Source organism: Micromys minutus, assembly GCF_963924665.1.
Source record: "Micromys minutus genome assembly, chromosome: 8".
Lineage (NCBI taxonomy): Eukaryota > Metazoa > Chordata > Mammalia > Rodentia > Muridae > Micromys > Micromys minutus.
In genome coordinates this window covers 43914179-43941965 of record NC_137977.1, presented here as the reverse complement: position 1 = coordinate 43941965, position 27787 = coordinate 43914179, and the positions used below count along the sequence as shown (strand labels likewise).

The 27787-nt window shown below is 39.9% G+C and overlaps 1 protein-coding gene across 1 annotated transcript in view; it reads left to right on the top strand.

Moving 5' to 3' along the window:
- Positions 1-27787, top strand: part of FBN2 (fibrillin 2) — a gene marked incomplete at both ends in the record, with an annotated part of 188032 nt that overhangs the window by 89001 nt on the left and 71244 nt on the right. Inside the window, 10 exons of the mRNA XM_080919750.1 lie at positions 686-823; positions 7505-7624; positions 8485-8610; positions 9628-9750; positions 10539-10661; positions 14440-14592; positions 15309-15362; positions 17066-17191; positions 19648-19773; positions 24176-24295. Coding sequence (XP_080775876.1) covers positions 686-823; positions 7505-7624; positions 8485-8610; positions 9628-9750; positions 10539-10661; positions 14440-14592; positions 15309-15362; positions 17066-17191; positions 19648-19773; positions 24176-24295 — 1209 coding nt within the window. The remainder of the gene's footprint in view (positions 1-685; positions 824-7504; positions 7625-8484; positions 8611-9627; positions 9751-10538; positions 10662-14439; positions 14593-15308; positions 15363-17065; positions 17192-19647; positions 19774-24175; positions 24296-27787) is intronic.

Genomic DNA, 27787 nt, shown 5'->3' with positions numbered 1-27787 from the left:
TTCATCTGGCCTATTTCACTGCTCCACTCATATACTGCTTGGATGATATCCCAAGACCATGTCTCAAGAGAGAGAAAGCAAGCCCCGCTCTGTGCCTCTCCCAGAATTCTAAAGCACACATCCTCTCTACCTCATGCTTTGCCATTGTTGTCAAATTGCTTGGAATTAAGAACCGTGGGCTTCAGAGCAGAGTGTTTGCTTGACACTTAAGCCCACTCTTTAAAAGCACTGTTCTTGATAATAATATTTAATAATGTCCCATAGTGCTATGTTTATTCATTCTGGCATGCTGCCTATGAGTTACATCTAAATATTCAACAAGTTCCAAAAAAAAGTCCTTAAATGTATGGGAGAACATTCCTGAAATTTTTCAAAAAGACACAAGCAAAGTTTCCAGATGTGTGACTTACAAAAGCAACTTGAGGCCATGTGCCTCAAGAATTTATTTTTTAGATCTTCCACATTAAAATTTAATAAAATGTGAGGGTAACAGAGAATGACTATGAGAAAAGTATATATATTTTTTCATAAACCACAAAATTGAAAAATGTGATTTAATAAAATACAAAGTAATGCAGGCTTCTGATACAATTTTAATTAATTTTTATTAAACTTCTAAAAAATCAGTTAGCATATATAAAGCATGTTGTAATGACCAAGTATGATTTGTTATAATTTTCCACAGCAATTCTCAACCAGACAATAGACATCTGTAAGCACCATGCCAATCTGTGTTTGAATGGACGTTGCATACCTACTGTTTCTAGCTACAGATGTGAATGTAACATGGGCTACAAGCAAGATGCTAATGGAGATTGTATAGGTAAGTTTACAATCTTTAAGGCTTCTTAGTCTTCAAATAGCCTTTAGACCATAAAAATAAATGGGACTGAAAATGAATTTTTAATGTCTTTTGAAATAAAACAAATTTCTATGCTGTTTTCTTGATATGCATGCCACTCTCTGTATCATAGGACCACTTAACTCATTGCTGACTTAAATCCCATCAAGAATTCCCCATCCCCTCTTTCTCTAATGGTAATTTCTGTCTTTACTTTCTTTGTAGAGTTACCTATCCTTAAGATGAAATAAAGTTTTACAGTGAATGTATTTCAAAAACAGTATTCATTCAACCCACTCAAGGTTATTTAAATAGCTTGGTCCCAGGCTTATTTAAAGTCTTAAATAATACTGGTTCTGACTATCTGACTGTAAACATTAACATCTACTTCATCCTCTTTGTCTTCATCCTCTTTCTCCTTCCCCTCCACATTCCTTTGTGTGTTTTGGGTTTTTGTTTGTTTTGTTTTTGTAGTAGTTGTTGTTTTGTTTTGGATCTGGAGGTTTGTGGAAAGAGTTTGGTGGTTTTTTTTTAAGACAAGGTCTCTCTTTGTAGCCCTAACTGTCCTAGAACTCACTGTGTAGACCAGATGGCTACATACATGTAGACCAGAATGGCTTTGAACTCACAGAAATCTACTTGCCTCTGCTGCCCACTGAGTGCTGAGATTAAAGGAACACACCATCATAGCCAACAATTATTAACTCCTTAGATACTGCATCTAATAAATATGGAGGGCTTTAGGGAGCTCATCCAGTCATGTGTTAGTTGTGTAAGCATGAAGACTTCAGATCCCTGGATGTGCACATAAGAAACAGAGAAGTGTGCTTCTATAATCTCAGCAATGGAGAAACAGAAACAGGAGAATGGTCAACTGGTCTACCCTTTCAGGGATGTCCAGATTTGATAAGATATCCTATCCCTAAAGTAAGAAGGAGGAGGATCAGGAGGAAGAGAAGGAAGAAGAAAAAAAGAGGAGGAGGAGAATAATTGTGAGAGACGAGAATTTTAACCTCTGACTTGTACACATATCTGCATACATGAATGCACATAGAGAGAATAACCATGAAAAAAATGTTTTAAAATAGAATGACAGGAGCTAAAGGCATGTCTCAGCAGTGAAGAGTACTACCTGATTTTGCAGAGGGCCTTCATTTGGTGCCCAGTAACCTTGTCAAGTAGCTCACAATCTGCCTGTAACTCCAGTTCCAGGTGATCTGACAGCCTATTAGGCACTCATGCACAGTGGCGTAGACACACACATACACACACACACACACACACACACAGAGAGAGAGAGAGAGAGAGAGAGAGAGAGAGAGAGAGAGACAGATAATTTAATATAAAAATAAAATCTAAAGCTAATTTAAATAACAATATAAATATTACATATTGATGTAAGTACTACATGCATGAATAAAAATTGCATATTCTAAAATAAACAAAAGTGTGCTGCTAAAGCAAAAAATAAAAATGCTGTATTCTCTGTGTCTGTATTAGTCAGCTTGGTAATTTGTTTTAGCTGGACAGTATAATAACCTGTTTCTAGTCATAAAAATCCGTATAAATAAAATACTTGAGAAAGGAGAGGATGTCAGAAAGGCTTTCAGATAGCTGTGGATCTTCTCTGCTGTCCCATTCGAGGTCAGTGAGTGGTAATGAGTAGAGCTTACCTGTAATGTGGAACTATCAACAAACCCTTTGTGTGTTGTGCCGAGTCCACTGATCTATTTTGTGTGTTGAGTAAATTTCATAATGTGCATTTGCTGTTACTAGAGATGGCAAGATTACAATGGCAAGATTACACAGTCAAGATATTTCACCATTATTTTAGAAAACAAAACCAAGCTGGAGAGATGGCTCAGTGGTTAAGAGCACTGGCTGCTCCTCCAGAAGTCCTGAGTTCAATTCCCAGAAACCACATGGTGGCTCACAACTGTCTGTAATGGGATCTGATGCCCTCTTCTGCTGTGTCTGAAGACAGCTACAGTGTGCCCACATACATTAAATAACTAAATAAATAAATCTTTAAAGATAAATTAATAAAATATATCAATGTGTTTAAAGCAAAGCAAAACAAAACAAAAGAACACAAAATTCCAAATATTTTTATATTATCACCTTCAGACTCATTAGAAACTCTGTTATACTTTTAGGAAATAGGCAGTATTCTTTTTAATTCTGCAACTTTAAGCCTGGATTTTAGTTTTAATGTCACCTAGACTTTTTTTTTTTTTTTTTTTTACTTTTTTAAAGGGACAGATTCTTGTTTAACTTCTTCAAGGAACTGTCTGACAAATTCACACATTTGAGAAACTTTAACTTGCATAATCTTTGAGTAAAAATAGCATTCTGTAATAAAATGTGGCTTACAAAAAAGTGTTGCACCAATTCACCTCTGGGACACTGTGGTATTTCAGTCAGCAGTGGTATGGAACATGCATTGCTTTCACTGGGGACTTCAAAAAAAGCACATTCACAGAACAGGGTTCAGGACGGTAAGTGTTTGCAGTTACAAATGAAGCTCTTTGTTGAACATGGCTTTTCTTGGCACTGCTGTCCTTTGTGTCTTCAGTAATGTGGCTTTCACTTGTGCGCGGGCATTTGTGCTCAAAGCATTGCTTTGTTCTGTGTCATTGAAAATGTCCACACAGTGAAGAAGGCAGCAGCATCAAGTGCTTATGAGAAAAAAATTAAGGATTTATTTATTTTTATTGCATTGGTATTCAGCCTGCATGTCTGTGTGAGGGTGTCAGATCCCCTGGAACTGATACAGACAGTTAACAACTATTCACGTGGCTGCTGAGAACCAAACTTGGGTCCTCTAGAAGAGCAACCAGTGCTCTTAACCACCGAGCCAGATCTCCAGCCTCATGGGAAAAAAAAAAAGTGTTCCTGAAATCCCAGTGACTTCCAAGAGGTCATAGACCATACCTTGAGTCCAGTTAATATAGAGAATCCCCAACTTTGCCCTGAAACAAGTATGAACCTGCCATCATCGGTGCTGTGATTAAAAGCGTTGTGCCACCATGCCTGCCCAGAAGCCGTTTTCTCACCAACCAAAAAGTAGTCTTGGGAGGCCTGGGTTTCTAAATTCTATCTATTTGATTTAAAGTTATGGGTGGTGACATGATAGGAAAATGTGCGGTCTCTAGTTCAGAAGCAGGCTCTGCAGTAGCTGGGATCATGGTCTCTTGAATCAGAATTTCCTTAGGGCTTTAAAAAAGCCATACTCAGCACATTTCTCCATCGCTGCTCAAGTTCTGAACCACTAGAGAGGAACACATGTTTCTCCCCATTTGGGCTAACCAAGTCTGAAGTCCTGAAGAAGTAGGCCATTGTTTTTTATATTAGTCAAAGGTGTATTTATTTGTCCAAATGTAGACCATGTGAGCCTCCCTGAAGGCTTTGGTTTCTCCCCATTGATTTCCCTTCACAGATGCCAATCCTGGAACTTCATTCTGTGAAGCCATTGGCATGACTATTGCTCACTCCATGGAAAGATGGCACATAGACCACATCCACCCAGTTGCCCTGGAGTGGAGTTTGATAAGTTTAACGTTGTAGGGACTGATGTTAAGCACTAGGAAGGGTTCTTGTTCTAGCGACCATTGCTTCTGCCTAATGTGGCGTGGAGCCTGCATATCTGCATGGCTTATATTTTAGGAAAACTCAGTTTCTTCCGTTTGCCCAGTTATACATGGTTGCATGTAAGATGAGATAGATCTCACTATGAAAGCCCTCAGCGATGAAACCTCTTCAGGATTCTCTTTCACACTACTGAATTGACACAGACATAGGTTCATACTGAAGGCCATATTCAGAAAAATAAAAAAGGTTTTGATCTTTTTATACCTTTCTGGTGTCATCTTTTAGCCATTTTGAGTTCATGAGGAACAAGTTATTTAGAAAAAAAAAACTTACTCTAGTGCTCAGGATAAGCGTAGTACCTACCTAACATGTGCCAGTGTTTTGAGGAGTGATGAACCAACTTTTGTTAGAAAACTTCTGTTATATGCTTGCTAAGGCATTAAAATAAACAAAATAAACAACAAATGCAAGAAAAACAGCTTGACCCTTATTTCTTTTATTAGAATTACTCCTAAGGTCTGAAAACAGTTGTATTTTCTCACCTTATTTTTCTTCTTTTCTTGTGCTAATCTTAACGTAAAATTCTGCGGTGCCTAGTGCACGTGTGATCCACACTGTTGTTAACAATCATCTTACGTCATGCCATTTACCACAGGACAATAGGAAATAAATGCACCCCTCACCTGCCACGGGTCATATGGAACTCTTAAAATTAAGCATTTTATAAGCTAATATAATTATATATTGCACACATAATACTTTCCAAGGATAATTTTTTAAACTTATGGTGTCTGAAATTTTGATTACTTTAATAATAAAAATATTTTCATAACTCTTTGGTTGTTTTAGGAGTCAATGATTCCCATGAATTGTACTTAACACTACCCAGTTAATGGAATCATAGAAAGAAAACAAACAAACAAAAACCCAAAGTATAGTGACTACAACAGTTATTTATCCCTGTTCCTTTAAGATAGATAGATGTGATCGCTGTGCAGTACCGGGTTGTGAGATGCATAATACAGAAGAGGCATGCAATGCAGAAGTCAGAAGATAGTGTCGGTGACTTGTGGTCATTCCAAAACCAAATCTCTGGCTGCCAGGGCTGGGGACTCCTTGGTAGAGTGCTTGCCTGCATGCTTAAGGCCATAGATTTGATTCCCAGAACTATCAAAAATAAATAAAATGAAAGATAAATATCCTAATCACGTTAATCAAACAGAGAGAAGGGAAGCTTAGAGGGAACCTTGAATTTTAAAGCATCTCAATTACTTTGGCGGTGAGGAAGTAAAAGTCAATGAGCAGATACAGTCTGCTTGTCAGCTGGACCCTAGTAGAAGACTAAGAAGTCAGCTTTGATACCAATGAATGACAGGTTGGTGGGAAGAGTTGTCATGGCAACAGGAAGCTCTGGGAGTGGGTTCTTAAGAGATAAAGACATGCTAAGTGGCACTGTAGATTCTTCCAGTTTTACATGGCTCCCTGGACAGGTTACCTGGAGGGAGGAGGTTGGGTGCTTGCTTTCTTATACTTCTTAAACTCAGCTTTGCACTGGGCTTCCAACAGGATACACCTATGAATCATTTTTAACTGTTGGGCTTCAATGGTGCACATCTAGATAACGGAGGTGATTTTTAGCAGTGCAAAACAAAGGTTTGGTGTCATAGTGGAAAGTGTGCACAGATTGTACCTGATGTGTTTGTTAATGCTCTAAAACTCTCTCTTTCTCGTTCTGCTCCATTCCTTTGGCTCAGTAGAATTGATGGTATCAACCAAAAGTGTCAATGTAAGTGAGTCTTAATGGGCTGAAAGGGCCCTGGGATGAATTGAAAACTCACTAAATCCTGTTAGACTTTGCTGTCTTAATTGTATTCACCGTGAGGTTTTGTTTTGCCTCCCCCTCCCTTTACCAGAGAGGGTTAATTGCACTCCATCTGAAGGTTTACATAAATGAGGCTGGTGTGTTTGAGAGAGTGCAGCCCCTCTGGCTGGAACATCTGTGAGAGGAGCAATCTCTTTATTACCGTGTTCAACCCTGGGTTGACTGCATTGTTCTGTTCCCAGTTTGGCTAAAACTGTAATGCTAGCAGCTTCTACCCGTACCTGAGATGGCAAACCAGTACAGCAGCCTTTTTAACTTGCCAGCATTCAAAATATTACTTAGTGGGCATCGCTAAAAAAAAAAAAAGAGAAGTTCAATGTACGCTGGTACATTGACTTTCCTGGGATTTGCCTGGTCGGATTTGTTCAGTCTAGCCTTTGGTTTTACATACCCAACGTAATGGATTCCCACTTAACTGTGCCTTAGGAGACCTTACACGAAAACTTTAAACTTGTTTATGTTTTAAATCAGATAATAATTGCACCAAATTTTATTTCCTGTGGGAAAAAAATCCTCAGTGCCAATTTTACACTCTTAGGAGATCTGAAGTTAATGGGTTTAAAAAAAAATCACTGTTTAATCAGTTTTTGTTGTTTGTAAACTTTATGTTTGTTACTACAAAATAAAGCCTCAGTGAATATCTACTTGTGCATATATAAACAAGTCTGCAACAATGTAACAAAGAAATTCCATGGTCCGTCAATTTCTTTATTTAAAACTAACAGCTTTGACAACATGTAGTGTGTGTGTGTGTGTGTGTGTGTGTGTGTGTGTGTGTGTGTGTCTTTAGAAACCATCCATTGTTCTCATGATATTGTCCAAGGCCTTATGCTATGAACTTGCCTAGGTTGCTGTAGATTCGAGTGTTATTCTCTGTTGAAACACAGAGTTGTTATTTTTCAAGGCCTGTGTCCTTAATCACTGGGCATTATTCCAGTTGAAAAAAAATCATTATTTCCTGATTAAAGCAAATTCACTAGTACTCTCCAATAAGCATTATTTTTGTAAATCTTCAAATTGGACTCTGTGTGTATCTGAGGAAAAGAATTTTCATTCATTTATAAATACTCTGCTATTTAGACTATTACCACGGCCTGGCCTTCTCTCAAGTTTGGGAGGCTAAATGCACTTTAAACAAACATTTCTACAGATTGAGTGATGTCTGTAATGGTTTCTTTTGCTGCTCACAGATGTTGATGAATGTACATCAAATCCCTGCAGTAATGGAGATTGTGTTAACACACCTGGATCCTATTACTGTAAATGTCATGCTGGATTCCAGAGGACTCCTACGAAGCAAGCATGCATCGGTAAGGCGGGCATCCTGCTCGGAAACCAGTTCTGTGAAGCAGAGTCAGCAGGGCTGCTGAAGCTAAAGGAAACTTATTAAACCGAGACACAGATTACTTAAGCGCTGATACACTGTGGATTTGTTTTATGATGCCCTTAGAGAACCTCCCTTTAAATATAAGCAACTCGTGCACGTATAACCCAGGTGATGTGGCATCTTAGCTTCAAAACCCTTTAGTCTTCTTTCCTTGCCTGCATAGTGCAGCTGCCTTTCTCCATTGCTGTTCACTGAGCTTAGGATTTATAGTCGTTTTCACCTACTTATTTCTTTGAGCCGAACTCACAACCCAACACCCAATCGTTCCTTGTCTGAATTCACAATCTCATTGCTTCACCCACCAACATCACCCAAACCCTACCTCACTGCTGACTCATCTCAGAATCCCCTTACCCAGTCCGCTTGTCTTTTATTTCCTGTCCATCCTTGGGCACATGGGAGCCTGAATGGATGTCCTCCTGGGGCTTTCCTTGCGTCGTTCTGAAGCCAGGAATTTCATTGTCCTTCACTAACCCAGCATTGGGTTCTGACTTTTAGGGCCTTTGTCCACTGTGCCAGAAACAACTGCCTCAGTAATTCTGGCCCCTTCCTACCCGCTCTTAGGTTAACTGGATGGCATGTTCTCTGTCTTTCCTCCACCTCCCATCTGCTTATCCAAAACAGAAGGCTAGTGAGAGGTGAGGATTTGTCTGAGAAATCAGCAGGATCTTAGACAGCTCATGAAAAACCACAGTGAATATTTCAAATGGCGTACATCATCTTACTGTTTTCTTCAACAAGCATGACAAAGAAATACTGTTTGCCTCTGTTTGATCTCGTCAGATATTGATGAGTGCATCCAGAATGGAGTTCTGTGTAAAAATGGCCGCTGCGTGAACACAGACGGGAGTTTCCAGTGCATTTGTAATGCTGGCTTTGAACTAACGACAGATGGGAAAAACTGTGTTGGTATGGAAAATTTCTTTTCCCTTGAAAAAAAATTTTTAGAAGATATACATTTTATTTAGAACCACATGTGTGATGTCTACAAAAGTTTCTGTATCTTGTGTGTGAAAGTTGGTCACATTACCTAGGTATATAAATATGAACGTATATGACATGACTGAAAATGTAAAGTGACCGAATTAATGAGCAATGGATGCTCCAGCAGCACATAATTCATGACTTCTTGCATTTGTCCTACGTGGTGCATAGTTAGGTATAAGTAGCAGTCATTCTTCAGCAAATTTCTGAATTTTAGATGCCATGGTCATAAGGCTGGTGATAGAGAAAAAGGGTATCCTCCTTCTAAATTTGAGGGCAATGTGGATTTCTGTGGTAACTGAATCTCTTGACAGGTTGACACACTTAGCTGAGTGATAGATGCCAAAAGAGATGCGGAAGTCAAAGCTCACTAAGGAAAGAGTAGATGGCTCCACCTGCAGTGAGGCTCACTGAGATTTAACTCCACTGTGCATGTAACACCCAGGGATACGGTTTAGGATTTATTCCAGGTCTTTGCAGTCATTATACTGAAGGTCCTTCAAGCATCCACACTACTCGTGTTTAGGCACTAGAAGACCTCATTTTTAAAAGTAAACTAAACAGAGGGTCAGCCCTGGGAAACACAGACACGAAACATTGTGCAGATTGAACAGGTTGTATTTATGTGTTGAGAAACATCAACGGAAAATGGGAAAGGAAGGCAGTAAATTTGAAAGAGAGCAAGGAAGGGAATAGGGAAAGAGAGGGAGAGGGGGAAGGAAAGGGAGAAGGGGAGGGAGAGTGGTAAGGGGAGGGAGAGTGGGAAGGAGAGGGAGAAATGATGTCATTATTTTATAATCTCAAAGCTAAATAATTGTAAAGAGTGAAATCGTACTTGCAAGGACAGGATTCCAACTGAGGTAGGTTTGACTGTAGACTATGGAAGGAGAAGCTTGGTCCTCTTGAGGCCAGGGGTCAAGGTCGCTGTGTCTTCTGCCACAGACCATGATGAATGTACAACCACCAACATGTGCTTGAACGGGATGTGTATCAATGAAGATGGCAGCTTCAAGTGCGTGTGCAAGCCAGGCTTTGTCCTGGCTCCAAACGGCCGGTACTGCACAGGTACGTGGAGCTTTTAGGTAAGAAAGTCACCGTGACTCACACACAGCCCTCACACACGTTTCATATCATGTTATTCATTGCTAGATTAGTCAGACAGAGGTCTAAAGCTTCCTGCGGAAAAATAGACTGTGAACTGAGAAACCATGTCTGAGAAACAACGGTGTCTTTGCGAAGTAATAATGGTATAAGACAAATTAAGGGAATGGCAGAGTGATTTAATTAAGTCTGAACAAGACAGTACAGAAACAATGTCTCCCTGCTTGTTGGCTAAATGAACAAGAGTAAACAAATGCCCTTGCAAACTTTTCATTTTTATACATTCCCAGGACTTGATTTTTTCTAAGGTTATTTTTATGGACACAGTATCACATATTTTCCATAGAGCTGATCTGAAGTTTCTTTGGAAACATATCATGAATCTATTATCTTAGTTTCATTAAGTAGATGAAATTGGTGTCAAAGCAGAATCTACTTCTGCATGAAAAAAAGAGTTGTAAAAGTTGACCACAGATTTATATTTACTTCACTTCATTTGAGTTACATATTATTAGTAGTAAACAAGGCTATCAAAGCGATAATAGATGTCATGAGACTTTCCCCCCTGAACGCATGCAGCAGATTTTACTCGGCCTTCTACAAGAGTACTTGATAGGTCTGCATTGTTATAGATGTCAGTTTGCACTTAGGAATCATCTTCTGCAAGTTACCCAGTTAAAAGTCTGATAGGCTAGAGTAGCTCACCAATGTCTGTTACTCAGTAATGGGCCAACTTCTGTCACCCCGGGCAGATGTGGACGAGTGCCAGACCCCAGGCATCTGCATGAATGGGCACTGCATCAACAACGAAGGATCCTTCCGCTGTGACTGTCCTCCCGGCCTGGCTGTGGGTGTGGATGGACGTGTATGTGTCGGTAAGTGAAACATTCTATAATGGCTCGATGGTCCCAAGCGATTTCTGAGAACAAAAAAATGAGGATATGTTCACAGGAGAGAATAGTATTTGGCCACAAAGAGGATGCATGCTAAAAACGCAGGCAAGGCTTAAACTCATGCCAAGTGAGAGGTGTCCGTCACAAAAAGGCTATAGTGTGTTTGATGTCGTTCATCGGAAATGGCCAGAGAGGCAAAGCTGCATGCATTTAATGTGATTGCTAAGGGCAGAAAAGACATGGTGGCAGGAGAAAGAAATGGTAGCTAAAAGACATGCAGATGCTCTTAAAACCCAATGTAAGTATAAACACTATAAAATATAGACTTTCCATGGGTAAATTATATGGTGTACAAGTTATATCTTAATAAAACTCTTTTTATAAAACTGAGACCCTAAACTCTTTTCAAAGCTTTTGATTATATGCAAAGGAATAATTCTGAATTCAGTGGGTATTTGCCTTCTTATTAACCACAGCATATGAAACTGGGGATTATAGTCACATTCATGTAAACTCTTAACTTTTGTTCAATAAGGCCTGAAACACAAGCAACTCATATTGCAGAAGTGAACTCATGTCTAAAGCTTAAAGTATTCAAGAGTATTTCTCACCACCATGAGCTGCTGAAGGGAGACTGTGGACTGAATACACATTTTACTCTAAGCCAATTCTAAGCCACTCCGAATTCCTTTTGGAAACACCTGCTGAATGGACAACATGAAAATGAATCGAGAGGGCCACGCACTGGCGTTGGAAGGCCACGCAGAGCCTTTGAGAGTCTGTGGACACTACAAAACCTAAGCTCTGACACTGCTTCAATAGCATAGAAAAGTCAGGAAGAGACATTAACGGGGTTTTCAAGTGTGTTTTTCTCACCCTCTGAATTTCTGCGTAGGCAGGAAGACAGCAGGGCTGGTTGGAAAGTGTGTTTGAGAGAAAGTAAATTCTTAGCCTTCATGTTTTAACACTTTCTGTGTAACTCCTGGATCCTAAGAGGGATAAGGAGGGACAAAGAAGGGTTGGCAGATGGAAACCATCTGTTCTCTCAAATTCATCCTCTGTCCAGCCAAGGCTCCCTCCCAGCCCACAGGTTGTTAGCACTTTGTCCAGGGGAATTTCGAATGTAGCAACTAGAAGAATGTGGCTCCGTCCTGTGCGGAGAGCCCAAACAATTTTCAGTTGCCCTAAAGTACGTAGCTGCTTTTCGAGACCTAAATGGCTCTGTTGAATCTGAAAGTAAATGTAAAGCTGGTTTACGATGGAGAAATTACTTTTTCTTTCAAGCACCCAATTTATGAGCATTTATCACAAAATTGATGTTCAAAACCAAGGTTTGGTTCTTTTATCCACATGCCTAGAACACATCAGAAACCTTTGGCATGCTTTTGGGAACTTTTCGTCCTTATGGTGATCTCAACTTTTTAACACAGCATCATTTATTCAGGTGGAAAATTATCTATTGCTATTCTCAGATTAAGGTGGATTTCTTCAGTCTTCCCAATAAACAGGGGGAACTGTTCCTTGTTAAATTAGGAAGAAGTCACACCTATGTCTTTTTGAATTGGCTCTTTAACTCAAGTTTTAAATGATATCTTTGTTTCTATAAGAATTGAGGTTTAAAAAGAAACTTTCATAAAATTAAGCTGTGTTTTTAGCGTGCTGAAGAACCATGGCTCACAGAGTGTAAACAAGAGACAAAACGTATGTTTTCCTACCATCCCCATCCTTTTAACTATTTTGTAGTTATTTCAGCAGACAGAGCAGATCCCATAATGAAAGAAGGAAAGTCGGGTTATTCCATAATTTAACATTTAGGTAACCAAAAAATTCTATGAAGATTTTATTTAATGGGAGAGATCCAAATTTAGAACTTCGAATATTTATGAGCATATGATAATTAACCTTCCTGAGTTTTAAATATCAAATACCCTTCCAAGCTGAGCTCTCCTGTAAGTGACAGTGGAGGCAAGGATTCTTTGTGTTACTGGAACCACTCTAGCATGGCTTTGTAAATATTGAAAGTCACCTTGTGTGCCTGGAACATGGAGCCCTTCCTTCACGTGGCCCAGTCCATAAACATAGCATCCTCTGTCTGTCTACTATGACCTGAGGCTAGCCTCCTTCCACCATCTGCTCATTGCTGGCACAGTGGGTGTCATAGTGCTGGACTTGCATCTTAAACTGAATTAAAAAGCCCTTCCAGGGATCCCATGGGACTCTTTTGGTCTTGGCAAGATTTAAGTAAGAAGAACCTCAATTTATAAACTCAGATTATGCACAAAAAGCTTGCCTTTTTCAATAACCATTTGATAGATGATAGATAGATAGATAGATAGATAGATAGATAGATAGATAGATAGATAGATAGACAGAAACAGACAGATTCTCAATCTTAGATAGATATGAGATCGGTCATTAATTTCTCTATATCTTTAGGATGGGATCTCAAACCTTGTTATGAGAAAGTTTTTAGTTAAATTTCATTTTCAGCAGGCTCCTTTAAACCCTAGGTTTGGAATATTTCATCATGTTTTCAAACCCTAAAATATTTCTATTTAGGAAGTTAATGTTCCTTTCTTTACCAGTTCTGCTGTTTACTACTGTGTGCTGTTGCACAAGGTATAGTTCCTCTAAAAAAACAAAACAAAAACCTCTCTTTTCCTTAGTAACTCTGTTGATTAAATATGTAATATGTTAGTAGCACATACTTCACTTATGTAAATTATTATATGGTGTAAGCTCAGAGAAAACAGTTAAGGCCAGAAGAATGTGCCAGATCCCCTGAAGTTAAAGTTATAATTTCCATGAGTGTTGTGGGAACTGGAGTAGGGTCCTCCACAAAAGCAGTAAGAAGCCACTGAGCCATCTCCCTAGCCCAGTCAACTTGCTGTTGAAAAGCTGTACATTGTCTGGTCTTGTTCTGAAAACCACAGTAACACTGACCACACTGGTCCCTCCCAAAGCTCTCCCAGAATTCCTACTTAAATCAAAACTGTTTCACAAGATTCATGATAAACTCCGGACACTCTTGTATGTGAATGTACACACATCTCAGCATTTAACAGAGCTATGAATCCCATAGCTTTAATGGTTAGAAACTGCTAGAGCATAAGAAAGCATTAGAAGACACAGGCTAAGAAAGAGATACAGTTATTTCCAACAACAATGTTAGGGACTTACAATGGGGCTGATGAAATTACTATGTTCTATTGCTTAGAAATTTCGTTGCCTCTCTGGCCTTTAAGATGTTGAGATATTTTTTTAAAAAGTACTTCATTGTCTACTACCTCATAAACCTGTAACATATTTCACAAGACTAGAGGCTGAGGGAATGAAGGAGAGGAGGGTGTAGATTGGCATAGAGGGTAAAGAGACACTCTGCAAGTCACTCAAGCCTACTTGTTGCTTCTTAGAAGTTCTCAAATAGAAACAAAAGTTTGATGCCAGGACAAGCTGTGATTAAAGCTCAAAGTGGCAGTTTTAACTGTTGCTATATCCTTAGCCAATGAAAGGTCTATGACACTATTTGGGGTAATGGACACATGTGTGGCACAGAGAACTCCAGATGGGTAGGGCTGGGCACCATAGTTGTCCCCTTACTCTACAAGCATTTATTCATTCCCCAACTTTGAAGACGCTAAAGATGCAAAATAGGAGAGAATGGCAGATGTTCCCTGGACACTCTCAAGGCAGTAATCACTTAAGTTAAAAGCGGCCTTCCATTTTAATCTCTGATGGTAAATCCCTTTGTCTCCACTAGACACGCATATGCGTAGCACCTGCTATGGGGAAATCAAGAAAGGAGTGTGTGTGCGCCCGTTCCCAGGTGCAGTGACCAAGTCTGAATGTTGCTGTGCCAATCCGGACTATGGTTTTGGAGAGCCTTGCCAGCCTTGCCCCGCTAAAAATTCAGGTAATCATGTGTCACAGGAAACTAGAAATTCAACAGTAGGACTTGCCCAAAGATTATGTCCTCTCCAAAGTGTTTTGTCTTCTGAACTGAAGAAGAAAGAGCCGAGTTTGTGCTGCTATGTGAGGCAGGTAGACAGCAGCCTCAGGTTTGCGCATGCTTCAGCTGGACCCACAGTAATCACACTGAACCATTTTCCCACTGCTGTTGTGAACGTGGCTCAGATTTCATACATGACTGTTACCCTGACAATATAAGTAGGTAGACATTGTACTAGTCGCTACTGAATTTGCAAATACAAAACAGTCTGATTGGGTCTTTTAAAATCTAGACACCTTATGATCTCAAGTCCCAGGTTCATCAAGGTTGACCCTTCATATTTGCCTTGAGCCTCTTTGGAGTATAAGTAAGTTCAGTGGGGTTCAAAAATAAACAAACTCCCTGCCTTTTCTTATACTATTCTGTGATTTTAGAATTCGTAAGATATTATGTTCCGGAGAACAGTAATTTTTTTTCATTATTAAAATGAATGCACATAAAATTGTTATTTTTAACGACTGAATTGTGGAGCAGGCTTGGCATAGCATTTCTCTGTTTTCATTGGTCTATTAATGGCTGAGTGTTGAGTATTGTTTAACTTTCCTGTTTCCATTGTTGTATTAATGACTGGGTGTGGAGTGGACTGTCTTAATGTCTCCTGTTTGTTTTTAATCACACAGCTGAGTTCCATGGCCTCTGCAGCAGTGGCGTAGGCATCACTGTGGATGGAAGAGGTGATTCTGTTCAACTTGTGATTATAAAATACGAGCATGTAGCTTGTTGGTTATTAGATGAATATGGTTCTATTTACCATGAAAGTTCACAAATGGAGAAATGGTTTTAAGTTAGATGGTGTTAAGTGGCATTTCACATGTCACCACTTTTCATTATAGACAAATATTTATTGGTGAAAAGTGTTTAATTGAGAGTGTTACTAACGATCCATATCCATGATTTTAAGTGCACATTTATTTAAGACAGTACTATATCATATAATATGCAGACACAGCTAGGAAAATATCCATCTTTAGGATATACGACATGGATCAAGTCTTGGACAAACTATCCCAAAATAGACTGTTTGTGTTAGAACCACCAAGATGTTTCTGTCCAGATGTAGAAGTAAAATTTGTGCAAGTTTTCTTCTTGCAGACTTAGTGTTATATTTTAAGAAAATTCTAAGATGCAAGTTCTTTTGTGTTGAATAGGGGAGAATGGTTAATGTGATGTTGTTTTAAATGAATATATAAAGCCAAAGAAAGAGGCAGAATTTTACTGGGGTATTTTTTTTCAAATGCAAAATAAAATAGATAATTAGATAATCAGAGAGTTTCTAAGGAAATCTTCCTAATTGCTTTTTTCCTTTTTAAGACAGAGTCTCTTCCTGACTCCCCTGCCCTGTCCTAGGTGCTAGGGTTATACAGATATTCTGTGGATAACTAGTTCCTATAAATTCCAGTTCCTATAAACAACCATTATCAGAATTTGATCATAATAAATAGAATGAGATTTTTGCAGCACACTCCTGTTGTTGTTGTTGTTGTTGTTGTTGTTGTTGTTGTTGTTGAGGAAAAGGAGGAAGGGCAGAGGAGGGTGGAGGAGGAGAGGGAGGAGAAAGAAGGAGAGAATAGAATTGGAGAGGAGGAGGGAGAAGAAGAAAGGAGGGAGAGGAAGATGAGAAGGGGGAGAAGAAGGAGGAGGAGGGGAAGAAAAAGGAGGAGGAAGAAGAGGAGGAGGAGGAAGAAGAGGAGGAGGAGAGGAGGAGGAGGGGAAAAGGAAGAGGATTCCCTGTCAATGGCCTCAGACTGGAGCATATTACCCCATTGGGAATTATATGTTTGTGTCACTGGCACGCTAGTGCCCCTGTTCCTGCCTATACAGCAGTCATGTGACCGTGACTTGTAAGTCATTGGGTTGTCAGCAGCCATGTTTAAGTGTCTTCTGGATTTATTCTAACTCATCAACAATGAGAAACAATGCGTATCCTATTACTTAGGTAATTGTTAAATATGAGAACAAAGCAGGAACATCCTGTGACCATAAAATCATACAGGCCTTCCTAATAAATTTCTATGTTTTAATTAGATGACTGTAATACTTATTAAATTGAGTTTTCCTTTGAATTTTGAGCCAACAGCCTGTAAATTTTCTTTATTAATTTTGTAAAAAAAAAAGTAAACATACTGCATGACTTGATTATTTGGCTGCTGCCAATGCCTCTCTTTTTCCTGACTTACTAATGAAGTATCTTGCTTTTTTTTTTTCAATTTTATTTTCTTATTTTATTTTACCTTTCCTTTCCCTAAAACACACGTTGTAGGTTTTCAAAGTTAGATATTTCACATGTTGGAAGTTCCTTATTAGATCCTTTATTTATTTACTTTTTAAATCAACAAACAGGTGTCTGTGAGTGTTGACCGTGCTCTGTTTCACACAGATATCAACGAGTGTGCTTTGGACCCTGATATATGTGCCAATGGGATCTGTGAAAATTTGCGAGGCAGCTACCGCTGTAACTGTAACAGCGGCTATGAGCCAGATGCCTCGGGAAGAAATTGCATTGGTAAGTTACTGGAGATGTGTGCACATGAGCCACCCACGTTGTCTGATCCCATGGATAAGAGAAAAAACAATAATTGGGGACAAAAACTAAACATCCCATAGCTTCCTTCATTACCTTTGTACTGTATATTGCTACAAAGGCATTAGTACTGAGTTCCGCAGCACAGCGCCAAACTCTGGAGTATTATTACTTAAGGTAATCTTTTCCAGAATTAGTGAATCATTTGCCCATTGCTTCTCTGTACTTAATTTAATTCTAAATGTCTCTAATGAGGCACGGAATTCAAAAGCTTAACACGTGGGAATAGTGAAGTTGGGGAAAGGGTGATGTTTCAGGTTGGATTTGCTCTGCAGAAACCACTCGTGGCCGCCACGTGTGTAACTGTGACAGCAGGAGCCAGTGGATCCCCTTCTCAACTTATAAAATAATATGAAAAAAATCCTCTGTGTAATTGTGTTCAGCAGAAGGAAAAGGGTAAAGATAAGCACACTTTATGGGTTTACATATTTAAGAGACTGAACCGAAAAAATTGAGTCCATTTTCATAAAATGAGAATTATTAGATCTATCATTATATGTAATACTTACAAATGCTTTTACAACTTAATTTTCTATGTGTCTGTTGATGGCTTTATTACTCAATATATCCATTATTAAGATATATACAGATAGACTTTTAATACTCTCTGATTATTACATAATTAAATAGATTGAACATCTGTAGGGTACCATCTAGAGATTATCACACAGTTCTAATGGCATGCAAATGTGCTAGAGAACCTTGTCTAGTACTCAGTAAGCCTTGGGTTCAATCCTTGGCATAAACCAAATGTACATACCTATAATCCCAGAACCTGAGAGTAGGACGCTCAGGAATTCAATCTCTATGGTTATCATAGTCCCAGGCCAGCCTGGGCTGAAAATCCTGTCTTCATAAATAAATACAAGCTAAACCATCTTTTATTCAGCTGAAGCAAAGGCACTTTTAAATTAGCTGCTAAAGAGTTCAGGTGAGCACCTCAGTGGGACCCTTTTAAAACCAAGGAAAATCTGTGATCATTCCCAATCTGAACAGAGGTAACAGGGCTGCAATACTACAGATTGTGTGGTTTTGTTAAAATTTGCAAATGAAGGGCCTGGAGAAATGTCTCAGCAATTGAGAGCTGACTACTCTTCCAGAGGACCAGGGTTAAGTTCCCAGTGTGCACATAGTGGTTCACATGTGATGCCCTCTGCTGACTTCCATAAGCACTGCGTACACACGCTTCACATACATGCTTGCAGGCAAAACACCCATACACATAAAATAAAAACTTGTGCGTCTTATCAAATGATTGACTCATCCTTTACCCATTTCTCAAGTAATTGAACTCAAACCCTTGCTAAACATCAGAGTCCTAAAGCTCAAAGCACAGGCTGTGACCTCATTTGGGACTACTTTTATTTTTTAATATTTATTTAATTTGCAATAATTTCATATGTGCATATGGTGCATTTTGATCATAACCCCATCTCCTGCCCCTCCCCCCAGCCCCTCTCACATCCACCTCTTACCCTCCCCCTCCTTTCAACTTCCTACCTTCCTTAAAAAAAAAGTGACTGAATAACCTGCTGAGTCCACTCTGTGCTGCACATATATGCATGGGTGGGTGACCATTCGCTAGAGCATGGTCAACTTCTCGAGGCCATACCCCTGGTAGAAAACTGACTGGGTTTGTATAATTCTAATTTAAAAGTCCATATTAAAAGTCAGAGTCAGAGCACAACATAAAAGTGGGGAAAACCCAACCAAACAGAAAGGTGACACTGCCTGTGGGGATGATGTGTGAAATCATTTTCTGACCCCCGTTTTCAGTATTATCGGGCTGATGCTGCACCATTTGTCAAAGTACAATTGTTTGCATGAGTAAAATACGTAACTTTAAGAAAAAGGAACTCTTTATCCCCCCAAAATAGTTATTATTGTTCCTCATGGAAGGTAAGAAGGCAATGTAACACACCTATAATCTCGGCACACCGGAAGTGACTTTCCTGCTAGCCGGAGCAGTATATTGAGGTCTGTTTCCAATAAAACAAAACCAAACAGCAACAAAGGAATGAAAAAAGGAAGGAAGGAAGAAAGAAGGGAAGGAAGGAAGGAAGGAAGGAAGGAAAAAAGGAAGTAAGGAAGGAAGGGAAAAAATGAATGAAGGAAGAAAGGATAGATGAAAAGGGAAGAAGTAATGAGCCCTAGCTGAGTCCTGTGCATTTTCCAAGGACTTCAGAAGAGTTTTAAAGCACTCACCAGCGTAAAAGCATAGCATTTAATAGCCCTGGGTGTGTTTGCTCTATTGTGGTATACACATACAGAGCCAGAGAGGAAAGTCGGGGACAAAACAAACAAAAGTGAAACATAACTGGTCTGTGTAATACGCCTTTAACCATTTCCATCTCCTGTCTTCCATTGGCTGCTTGCAGACATTGATGAGTGCTTGGTAAACAGGCTGCTTTGTGACAATGGCCTATGCAGAAATACCCCTGGCAGTTACAGCTGCACGTGTCCCCCTGGTTATGTGTTCCGGACAGAGACAGAGACCTGCGAAGGTAAGGGCTGTCTTCCTTGGCTTGACATGTCCTTGCCCAGGAAGCACCAACGTCAATCAGAGTGAATGAATGTGCTTGAAGCTCATGTGTGAATGTCTTCCCTGTCTTATGATCTCTGTCCACTGCTTTGGAAGTTCTGGAAATGGCTTTCATATCAACACAGTCTATAAACACTGTTGGCTTCCTCTGTTCAAATAGTCTATCAACAAGCAGTTGGGGGAAAAAAACAACAGAAAGAGCCGTATTATTGTACTGGTTAAAATAAAATACCTGACTCTGTTCACTTGGTTTACCCTTTAAATAAAATCACTATGACACATTAACCTACAAACCTTCATTTCCAAAAGACACGGCTGTTAGCCACTTCATTATGAAATAGATGGTTGATAGTGTCAATACGTTTACCCAGAAAAATATTTGGAGCCTATGTGAAACTAATTCAATGCTGAAATAGTCTATGGAAATTATCATTTCCATTTGACAAGTTGAAGGACATTATTTGACTCTGTAGGCCATCGTTCAATATTTTAAGACTTCTTCTAAGCCATTAGTTTCTACACAGTGCAAGTTACTTGAGCCAGATAAGTGCATAAGGAAATCTGTTTTCGGCGAGACTCAGGCTGTGACAGGAATACAAGAGGTTATAACATCATGGTTTGGTATCTTGATCACAGTGGTATTTCAGGATCATCTGTTTGTTAACTAACTACCATTCCCTATCCTCCTGTAGTTTCTTTACACTTTGTGGGCCTGTGGGGGCCTTCTATAAGATGCTCAAACCTAGTTACTACTTCCAAATAATAACTTGGATCCTCTCTTCATCTTTGTCTCAAACTTCAAAGCATTCTTGAGGATAGAAACAAGTTAGGACGATTGAACGAGCTGCAGCAACACAAAAGTCTCAGCTAAAGTCAATAGAATGAATTACAGAGCACGGTTTTAGTTTTGGGAGGAAGAAAATAATCACTTACATAAAAATTACATTTTCCTGAACTTAACTGAGGTAACTTTCCCTGGTTGTCTGACAGGACATAGCCATCCATTCTTGACCCCTCTTTCCCAGATGGTCACAGGGTTCCCTAAGAGTGGGGTCTGTCAGTAAAACCAGCTCAGCCTCCTCAGCTGTGCATGTGACAGTTTCTATTCTCTGGTTTCTGTTCTCACTCCTAACACCTGCTATTACTCAACATGGCTCCAAGAAGTTTGCCTGGTCAGATTTCCCTGTATTGTCCCTGTCTCCTCCCACCCCACAGAGGGATGAAGTAAGCCATGGCTGGTGTTCTCCTCACCCTGGGAATTCACACGTTTTTCTGCCTTTATCCTTTGTACCTATGCAGTTCTCTATTAAAGGGTAGAAAACTCATCTAAATCTCAGGAACCTTAAAGAGTAAGCAGATGAGATGTCCTCTCAATTAGCTCAGTACTGTCGATTATAGGGTCTGTTTTCCCATTCTGCTACAACCAAACCCTCTGGTGGCCACTTGAGAATAAAGTGAAAACCCAGTGGTTGGGGTCTGTTCCTGTGATAGGTATGCTGACCTGTCAACACAAGGAAAGTAGAGTCCAAGGTACTGAGAGGTCAACTACCTACCAGATAAAAAAGCAGAATGACATTTAATAGTGAAATGTTGGGTGGTCGCATAACTTTTAGGGCATGTCTGTGGCAAGTCAGTCCATAAGGAAGGTTAGAAAGACATCTTGACTTACTTTGTCCAAGGAACACCTATTCTCAGTAAACCTTAACCTTACTTTTGATATGGAAATGAGTTTTATCTGTCATTCATAGGAAAGAAGTTCATGTTATATAAATAAAGATGAAATAATAGAGAAATATTTTGGCTCAGAACTTATGATATTGGTGGAAATTTAAAAAAAAAAAAAGCAGAGTCACACAGAAAACTCATTGCCCCCCCCCCCCCCGCTAGTTTACACACTATTAAGTTATTTTCTCCCGAGTCTCCTGACTTCCTCCACTGGCCACAGTCAATTTGCTAGCCTAAGTTCGCTCTCCTTTCTCTACTCCTTCTTCACAAATTTCCAAGGGCTAGACGGCGAATTATTACCAGACTCATTGCAAACTTCGGCTTTCTGTATATGTACTTTCTCCGTCTGCTTACTCTGTGTGTAATTCATGTTTTCAATAGGCTCATTTAAATATATAATGAACAGCAGTAACAATAAGCAGGATGTTCCTCTGTGTTTTAGGCTGAAGTTACAAAAAAAAATTCATTTTGCTTAAGCTTGGAGAGCCTGAAAGTTAGTTTTTTTACATCAAGCACTGTGGTTTAGATTGCGTTTCCAGTGACATAACCAGCTAAATGTAAACCAGATGTGCTTTGAAGTTTATTTCCAGAAATGTACAGTGGACTGTTTCAATTTCTGGTTCCATGACGTTTATACCATAAAAGAAGATTATATTTAAGGGAAAACTAAATAGCTGATATTTGCACTTGCCCCTGTATGTGTTTATAGTTTTTGAGTTCACCATTGCTTAACTCAAAGTGAATCTTGGTAAAACTGTGACACCGGCTCTTTTCTTTGGGGGAAATCTTCGCGCACATGAATTAGTGGAGAATTAAATGTAGAATGCCCTCGGACAGATTGCCAGCTGCCTGCACATCTGGTTTCTTTCGCTCTTGCATTTTCACGGAAGGATATCAATATTATAGAGCATTTGCTTCCTTTGAAAAGCCTTACACCTGAATTAGTGTGTTATTTTAAATACTTTCATTTCTCTTTTTAAGAGATCTTTTTTTTTCTACTGCAAACAATTGGAAAACAAAATAGATCCATATCCCCTCCCCAAATAATTTATAGTTCAAAAGCTAAATTAACACCTGAGCACCTCTTTAGTCATTCTGCATTAGTAATAATCTATCTATATAGATTTTCAAAATTAAAATACAACTAAATAATTCTCATATTGTCTATCTCCAATACCTTATGTGCCTGTCTCTCATGTTCATGGACTTTGTTTCTCTAATTGTTGTTGTTGTGTGTTTCTAAATATATGAATACAACCTTCTCAGTCCAAATGTTATTTGAATGTATATGATTTGAGGGCTATCACTTGGTGCCGGATAATCAATCAGACTTTCTTCCTGACTCTCAGCGTTCCTATAGTTCTTTGTTTATGGTTAAGCTCCCATGACATTTCCCTTTCCCATATTAGTGTGTCTTTGGTCCTTATACACAAATCTTTGAATTGTTATTTTAAATCAGTTCTGAGCCTGCCCCCCCTTTCAGGACCAGTTTACTTACATTGTATTTGAGATAGTCAAGGGCAAGAATTAGAGCCTTCTAGCTTTACTTATATGTCATCTCCAATATTTAAAGAAGAGAGTGTCTATATTAAAGGCCATGTATGGAGGGCAATGACTCCTTGGAATCTCAGAAACTCTACTGTTTAGCCTAGAGTGCTGAGGCATGTTGACATGCTTGGGATAACTTAGCAAGGAGAGATGATGACCCCTGTAAGCTGAGTCGCTGGATTTGTATAGAAAGTGTCCTAAATGTTATTGTTCATATTTTAACTGAGAGTTTTGTTTAGCTCTTATTGACTCACATGTTAAGCAACTTAACGTTATAGCCTTGAAAAATTCACCTGCTAAGAAGCGTAGGCGTGCTGCGATTCTGTTGGCTTTTGTCTGCAGCAGGACTGGCTTGGGTTACTGGTGAATTGCTTGATTTAAGGTTAAAAGCGGTAGTTATTGGGGCCTCGTTGAGTCCACCTGATTCTTTTTTTAATTTCTAACAGTTCTGAAGGTTGAACTTAGGGCCTGAGGCATGTGCTCTACCACCGAGCAATACCCTGCGCACGCCAATCCCATCATTGGCTTTCTTATCCTATGTCTTCCCGGAGTTGGCTGTGTAAAGTCCTTCGTTAACTCAGCATGTAGCTATAACGGGCTCAAGAAAGGGAGTGGTGGACGACAAGTGGGGAGAATTCTGTGGCCGGGATGGATATCCCAGTTCTGATTTCTTGGTTTGCCTCTAAGGGTTCAGAATTAAAGACAATGTTGGTACACTTTTGTCTAAGTTTCCCAGAAGTCTAGGTGACAGAAATAAACAACCTTTGTTGTGCCTGAGAGTTGCCCCTGGAGTTAGAACCGACTTCAAAGCAAAACAAATCAACTATATGTAGTTATAGGAGGCGCACATACTGAACCCTCTTCCGAATAGGCTGCTGCTTATAGTCCTATTGAGTCCCCAGTCACGTCGAGGTCCAACGAAGCTGTAGAGCACATGTCTGCATTCCCTATTCACTTTAGGCCTCGCATATCCATATTAAAACTATAAGAGCCAAGCTTACCAGACATTCTGGCACAGTCTGGCTTGCTGGAATAATATTTTCCAGAAACACATGGCAGCTCTAACGGAATCTTTTCCTTCTGGATTGTAGATGTAAATGAATGTGAGAGCAACCCGTGTGTCAATGGGGCCTGCAGGAACAACCTGGGCTCTTTCCACTGCGAGTGCTCCCCCGGCAGCAAGCTAAGCTCCACTGGACTGATCTGCATCGGTAAGATTCCTACATAGACTTTCCTGTGAAGGTTATCGCAGGCCTCGGCCTTCCTGAGGTGAAAGCAGTGCTGATGGGGGAGCAGAAGAGCAGAAGTTAGGCAGGCTTTAGCTGGTTAGGCTCCAGAGCACCTTCCTTTCATGTCTGTAGATACGGGCTACCGTGGTTCTGAGCATTTCTCTATGCACACACTTCTTATGTTTGAATTCCTTAGGCATGGGCACAGTCAAATCCCATCACAAAGCTTTGAATCTGTCATAAATCAAAGACATGGTGGGATTTGGACCCAGTTCTCAGGACAAAGAATTTGAAGATTTGTAAGCATTGAGGCATAGAGGGGGTTCTGTGCTTTTCTCTCCCTCATCCATCACAAGTTGATGGGCTCCAAAGGAAAGAAGATAACTGTTCTCTTGCTCTGGGAAGTCTCTAGGTGTGCTAATATGACTTAAAACATCAGAGGCCAGTTCTTTTATTCATGATTTTGCTCCAAGATTTTGATGTGTAGCCCAAGCTGCCCTAGGACCTGATACAGAGCAGGCGGCCTGGGAACTCCATAATTCCCCTGTCTCAGCTTCACAAGTCCAGGTATGGGTCACCATGCTTGCCCAAGGCCAGGTCTTGGTAATGACATATGAAGTATACATATCAAGGAATAAAGTCATACACAGACAAGGTCTACCCAAGTCGTTTTTCCTATGGCTAGTGGCAGTGGCTCTATTTACTAGGCAGGGAAGATTCCCATCACACCCTAATATCCACCTTCAAAGGAAACTAATGAATAGAACTCAGGTCACCAAGCTTGTTGACAAGCCTACTTACCCACTAAAGCATCTCTCTAGCCAGCATTGAAACATGTTTTGAATGGTGCTATCGGTGGTTATAATCAGTGACAAGCCTGTCACCTCTAGCCACAGGATCTAAATCACCTAACTTGTAAAGAGATGAAAATTCTACGTTGTAGTTACTAATTTACAATCGGACCATCTGCGACTTCACTGGGTACTAAGACTAGTTGCCGAGTTTGAGTTAATCTTTGAGATATACTAAATGTAATTTTGTAGATGCTAAGAAGACTATTCTATCCTGGTTATTGTTGCTCAGCTTTCCAGAACAGCATGCTAAGTTCACCTTTCCTGAGTTTCACTGCTCTACTTGGAAAGTACCCATGCCCCATGTCTTTGTCTTGGGTCTACACTCTTGCCCTATGTCCCTGATTTCTGTGCACATATGTCTCTGATTTCCGTGGACATAAAGGAACAGCAGCTTCCCCAGTATCAGATCCCACTGACCATTCCTCGTGGCAGACTGTCAAGAAGTCGGCCACTCCCTTTCTCACAATCTGCATTACGAACATCCCAACCGCAGCTGTTCTCTGCACCCCCCCCCCTTTCTAATTTCTTTTGCTCTGTTCTCTTTTCCTCCTGACCTCCAGCCTGCAGTATATCACCAGTCAGTCCTTGACTTTTTTGCATCTCTGTGTCTACTCACCCCTCGTTGCTCTCTACGCTGTGACTCAGTTCCATGAATGCATCCTCACCTTTCTATTAACCCTGGGCTTGTGTCTCCACCTGGCCGCAGCTATTTCTATTTGGGTCTCTCAGGACATCTCAGCAGAAGATGTCTAACACGAGGTTCTGATTTTCACGCTTGATTCTGTTTCCTAGGCACATTTTTAATCCTAACAAGTGGCAGCCCATACTTTTAATTGTCACCACAAATTCTCCTCTTCAACCTTAGTGACTTGCTCCCAAACCTCACATTGAATACCCATTTCCCATATTTCAACAACTTTTACCCCCACTCATTATTTGTCTTCTATTTCTAACATAATTCATTTAGCTTAGCATAGTAATATATTCACAGCATCTTCATATGCACATATCAGTTCTTCTGCATCCCCTGTCTCTCTGACCTCCCTCACTAGCCCCTATCACTCTCCCTACACAAACTGGTTCCTTTCTTCCCCAATTGATTCCCATTTTTTTTTCCTGTTATGTGTATCCCATTTTATTGTCTTTATTTACCCCCTCCCTAAAGATCTCTTACTCCCCACTCATGTTCCTCTGTCTCATTGTGGTATACACCCATGTATGTATGTATGAATATACACGCACACATATACAGATATATATTTAAATCTATGTTGTGTATATAATATTTGTCTTTCTGAGTCTTTCTCATTTTACTTCACCTTGCCAGTTGGGTTTATTTCCCTACAGAAATCACAAAATTTCATTATGTCTATGTGCCTATTTTCTGTATGCTTACCTAGTTCTGTCTGGCACCTCACCCAACTCCTCCCACATCCTAACTCAGCCCCTCCCACATTCTCAGCTCCTCCCACACTCTCAGTTCAACCCACCCTCACCCAGCTTCTCTTACATTCTCATTGCCTCCTAAACCTTTAGCTCCTCCCATACTCACCCAGCTCCTCCCACACCCTCATCCTCTGTCTATTCCCTCAGCTTACACTTTGATATTCCTATAGCGTGTGCAGCAATGTATGCTTAAGGGTTTATTGTCAGAATCATCTGAGGAGAATGTCAAGAATGCAGATTCCCGAGCTGCACACCAGGACCTATGCATGTGCATTAACCGAGGATATTGCCAGTATTGTGCACACTTGGCTGAAAGCTGCAATTCTCCAATGAAAACTAAGCATGTAGTTGTATAGGCACTTAGCATTTGCCATGTCGCTTGGACTGTGTTCACTACCACTGATTTAAAAACCAGCTGCCATTTACTTTGTTCAAATCTGGTGGTGTTCTATCAAAATCTTCTCGCTAACCATCCCGCTTAACACAGGTGGAAGGGAAACAGCCATGGTAGCCGACTAGGACTTTACTATTTAAAAATGAAAAGTTAAATGAGACGTTGAGACATTTTAAAAATTAGGGGTGGCTCTCTAAGGTGGTCAGATTGCTAGGTGGCTTTTACATCTTGCTTATATTTCTCTCGGTTTGAGTAATTGACTATAAAGTGGTGTTTATTAGTTTTGGAGCTAGAGCTGAGACAACAGAAGTGCAGAACAGAAACACGTAAAGGAGAATACGCCCTGTCTAACCACGGAATGACATGCCGGCCATTTCACCATTATGTCTTAATTGCCAGATGCTTGTCATCTTTATTTTCTTTAGATTTTTTCCCGAGTTATTAATCAAGCAAATGTCTTCAGTTAGGGAAGTCCTGGCTCTTCTAGTATAGAATGCAGATGTTGGCTGGCTTGTTTAGTTGAGTAAAGAAGAAACAAACAGAGGTATATTTGTTCTTAACTATCAACAGATATAGGATGTTGATATCAACCATAAAGGATGTTCCTTTCCTCGTGTGTTAAGGTGTTATCATGGTGATTCACCGAACTCCTGGTGCCAGAATCAACCCTCGGCAGCAGCAGCGATTATCCCTCTATAGATTGATTATTAGTAGATAGCTTCCTATTAATGGCCACATTGTTGGAGATAGTGGCAATCAGTATTTGACTTGTGGCATATT